We start from the raw sequence: 4,373 nt of genomic DNA on the forward strand, positions 1-4,373 counted from the left end.
TAAAGGATTAGTCAACAGTGGAACTGTTTGTACTATGTAGCGAGTAAGATAAGTTTGTATAGTAACTTGGTTGAGCAGAGACGTAAAAAATAATCCCTGGCATTTATGAAATTGTTCAATGGTCATATAACTATCCATTTCCATGCTTCAGTTACAAGCATGGATTGTAGTGAGATAAGTCTTGGTTTGATAATAGTATGAGTGAAATTGCCCCCACCATTCCTACAAGAGACATCAATACTCACAAGTGATGCCTCCGATAAGACATGCTATACTGTTTATTAACCCCGTTTTTCTCACCTAGCCAAAATGAACCTTCCCTCGCTCCAAATCCATCCCATACGTACACATAATTTTAAGAGAACCAAAAAAGAAAAGAAATATAAGGAACCTTATTGACTATGACGTCTCTGATGGGGCCTCTCTCTTATATTAATTCAACTCCTTTTCTTAGCTGCCACTTCATTTTCCTGTCTTCATATAATCTCTCTCTCCTCTCTCTCTCTCTCGCTCTCATATTCTCCTATCACAGTCTGGTTCAGTGCCACTCTTGCTGACATTTCACCTAGCTAATCAGTTAATTGGAAAGGTTCACCCCTCATTGTTGGTGGGGGTGCAAACTACTACAAACTACAAATGGGAAGACACTCTTGCTGTTACAAGCAGAAACTTAGGAAGGGTCTTTGGTCACCTGAGGAGGATGAAAAACTTCTCAAGCATATTTCTAAGTATGGTCATGGATGTTGGAGCTCAGTTCCTAAGCAAGCAGGTACTTCAACTCTTCCTCATTTTGAGCATAAATTCAAGGGAAGACAACAAAGTGTCCTTCATTTCCATGTCAATGTCGTTTCTTCGCAGGTTTGCAGAGGTGTGGTAAGAGCTGCAGGCTTAGGTGGATCAATTACTTGAGGCCTGATTTGAAGAGAGGTACATTTTCACAAGAAGAAGAAAACATCATCATTGAACTTCATGCAGTACTAGGGAATAGGTAAATCTTGCTTCTTCTGCGCATCATTAAATAATAATTTATTCCATTTTTCTTTTTCTCTTGTGTCTGTGTCATCATATATATGTGTGTGTGTATCTTCCTTGACATGTATGCATATCCTGTGCTTTCTCAGATGGTCTCAAATTGCAGCACAATTGCCTGGGAGGACAGACAATGAAATCAAGAATCTGTGGAATTCTTGCTTAAAGAAGAAACTAAGGCAAAGAGGTATAGACCCTGTCACACATAAGCCACTGTCTGAGGTTGAGAACGGAGAGGAGGACAAGACAAGGAGCCAAGAAAAAGTACCAGAATTATCCAATGAATTGAACCTCCTAAATTCAGAAAGCTTCAAGTCAGATGAAGCCTCCTATGAGCACAGAACATCCCCAATTGCCCCAAAAGGGTATGCAACCGAGATGGAAGGTTCTTCCAGCTCCAAGATTAACAGCAAAAACGACCCCAACTTGATAACCAACTGTTCTAATAAGGACTTGTTTTTAGACAGGTTTATGACATCCCACCAAGAGAGCTACACCACAAGTTGCCAACCCTCAGATTTGATGGGAAATTACCCTCTTCAGATGAGTTATGCATCATCCACAGACACTCTCCCAACCAATTCAAACTCTTGTCATTGGTTCAGCCAAACTGCAAGGCCGTTTGATATGAACTCTGAATTCACTTCCAATGTTATGTCTATTCTTCCCCCTACAGCTACCTCATTCCTCAATTCTAGTTCTTTTTGCTACAAGCCATCACTTGCTGTCCCCTCAGAAGACATTTCAATTTCAACAGCCTCTTTTGCTTTGAATGGATCCAATTACTGGGAAGCCAGTGCCTCCAACAACAGTAATAGTAGCAACACAAGTGATGGCAGCAGAGAATTGACAAGTAGCAGCCCCTTAAACGTGAAGAACAGTGTCCTTTCTTCATGGGGTATGACAGATTGTAGCACCTCCACCAAAGAGGCTCAAATTTCTCTGATGGAAAACCAAACAGAAGAAGCCAAGTGGTCTGAATACCTTCACAACCCAATGTTAATGCTGGCAGCTCCTGAATCTTTATGCAACCAGATAAAGCCAGCTACACATTTGGTACCTGATCATGCTTTAGGGGCCATGTTGCCTCATTCAAAGGAGCAAGAACAGTCCCAAACTTCAAGTATCTTTTCCAAGGACATCCAGAAGCTAACAGCAGCTTTTGGACATATATAGCATGAGGATTTGACATAAAGAAAATATTTTAGAGGGGCTCCAAGGGATTTCTCATCTTAGTACAGGTGTGTGAAACCACAGATTTTGCTCTTGTATATAGGCCTGTCAGAAAAACATTTCTTTCACCATCTTCATTTGTGAACCAAAATCATTTGTCATTTAACATCTCGGGTGTTGGGTAGAATAGAATTGCAGAATAACGATTGCTCTGCTTTGCTCTATCTACTCTTTCTTTCTTTGCTACACTGTTAAGTGCATTACAATGGTGCATTTCCATATCTATGCCATCACAGATGTTTATTTGTGCACGAGAAGTTTCACTTTTCTTTTCAATGGTTGGCTGGGACACACACACACTATAGTTACTTTGCCTACAAACAATTTACCGAATCTCTTTCATCCGGGGTTTGATATTGATATTGATATTCTCTCACCACACTAACTTTCACACTACTCAAAATGACACCAAACTTGTGCTTCCAGAGCTTTACCCAATCCAATGTTCCAAGGGTTGCCCGTCGTTTTCTTGACAGAAGAATGGTTTATTTCACTTCCATAATTGCCTTGACACCTTCCAATCTAAGCAAGTTTTAATTTTACTTGCACAACTAGGCGTTTGGTGTTGTTTTCTCCATAAAACTACAAGTGAATATTTTTCTTTACTCGCCAAGAAAAGGACAGTACCAAAGATTAAATTCAAAAAACAAGAAAAATAATATTCCCCGGGATGAAATCTTTGTGCATTTGCAACATTTTGCTTTACTTTTATTTTTTAGTCTTGTTAAGGACATTAATTAAAAATTAATAAATAATTTTGCATTGAAAAATATGATAATATAGTTTATTCTTTAATCAATATTATAAAGAGCCACATTTGCATATACTGAATTTATTAGAAGAGTGATTGGGGGAAGGGAAGAGTAACAGGGATCATGTGCTTGTAAGTAGTAGGATGGCACCACTAATGAATTGAAAGTTGTTGTGGAACTACGGTCCGTACAATGAGACAGAGACAAGTAGGGCAATGAGCGCCATATATGTGTTTTAGTCCTTTGGAACACACATGAAACATTATCTTAAACTCAAACTCAAACTCAAACTCAAACCTTGCAAGTGAGAAACTTCTAATTCCAAAGAGCCTTAGTTCCATGCTTCTTTCAGAAACTGCTTTATGGGTTATGGCTAGCCACGTCCCCGCCACATGTGCCAACATCAATATCCCTCCACCAATTCACCCTACGCCACATTGAAATTGAGGTTGTAATATTACATTCAATAAACATTTACTAAAGCTGGTAATCTACCCGTTTATTTTCATTAATTCTACGAAAAGTGCCATGTGGCTTGGTGGGACAAACGAGATCAGTTTTGTTCGAATTGAAATTTTTATTAATATTATTTAACGTGTTTATACTTGTCTATTATTGGAGATAAAATTAGTTACTGCCCACTTAATGTTAATTCAAAGAGGCCACAAATCTTCACTTTTACTGCATGTTTTATTTCTTTTTTAAAACCAATTTTCTATTTTTAAAAATAAAATATAATACAAATTTGTATTATTCACTCTAAGCTTCAATTTCTTAAAAAATTAAAAAACTTTTTCATTTGTGATAATATTGAATATTTACTTTTTATTAAGATCAAAAAATTAATTATAATTAAAAATAATTTAAAAAAATATATAAAGATCTATACTTAAGTTGCTTTTTTTAAACCGAACAATAGGACATATGAACTAAATTATGTACGACAATTCATAGGGAAAACGAGGAACCCAAATGGTTTCATTTGCGTGAGTTATAAGTCATCCTCAACAAATACATTTGTACACACTACTCAGAATACATGAAAAACATAACTGTTATAAAAAAATAGTTAAACAAGTAGAAGTAAAATGTAAACATAAATCTTTAAGATTAATTTTAAATAATTAAAGTACTAAGTTTCATTAAAAAAATTATTATAAACATTTTTTTGTATAAAAACTTATTGTGGGTACTTAAAATCAACATTAAGAAATAATGTCAACGAAACCGTAAATAAAAACTGGATCACAAATAATATTTCACTTTGCTGATATGTTAAGCAAAGTTAATAGGTACAGGAATACATGCGTTATGCCCACCACTGAAATGACTTTGACCAGTATATTCTTAAGGTTGGTT

The 4,373-nt window shown here is 36.3% G+C and overlaps 1 protein-coding gene across 1 annotated transcript; it reads left to right on the top strand.

Annotated features, from left to right (window-relative positions):
* The first annotated feature begins 484 nt into the window (after nucleotides 1–484).
* LOC113860815 (transcription factor MYB61-like) lies at nucleotides 485–2,669 on the top strand. The gene is made up of 3 exons (XM_027493330.1): nucleotides 485–769; nucleotides 859–988; nucleotides 1,122–2,669. The coding sequence occupies exons 1-3, from the start codon at nucleotides 637–639 to the stop codon at nucleotides 2,203–2,205; spliced, it is 1,347 nt and encodes a 448-aa protein (XP_027349131.1). The 5' UTR covers nucleotides 485–636; the 3' UTR covers nucleotides 2,206–2,669.
* The last annotated feature ends 1,704 nt before the right edge of the window (nucleotides 2,670–4,373 follow it).

This window comes from Abrus precatorius, unplaced genomic scaffold (assembly GCF_003935025.1).
Source record: "Abrus precatorius isolate BTA unplaced genomic scaffold, Abrus_2018 Scaffold3, whole genome shotgun sequence".
Lineage (NCBI taxonomy): Eukaryota > Viridiplantae > Streptophyta > Magnoliopsida > Fabales > Fabaceae > Abrus > Abrus precatorius.

Bases quoted from the DNA above. Each gene is read 5' to 3' on its own strand.
- LOC113860815 (XM_027493330.1), top strand. From the start codon at position 637: ATGGGAAGACACTCTTGCTGTTACAAGCAGAAACTTAGGAAGGGTCTT. The intron at 770-858 runs GTACTTCAACTC...GTTTCTTCGCAG, and splicing joins CTCAGTTCCTAAGCAAGCAG to GTTTGCAGAGGTGTGGTAAG. The intron at 989-1,121 runs GTAAATCTTGCT...GTGCTTTCTCAG, and splicing joins CATGCAGTACTAGGGAATAG to ATGGTCTCAAATTGCAGCAC.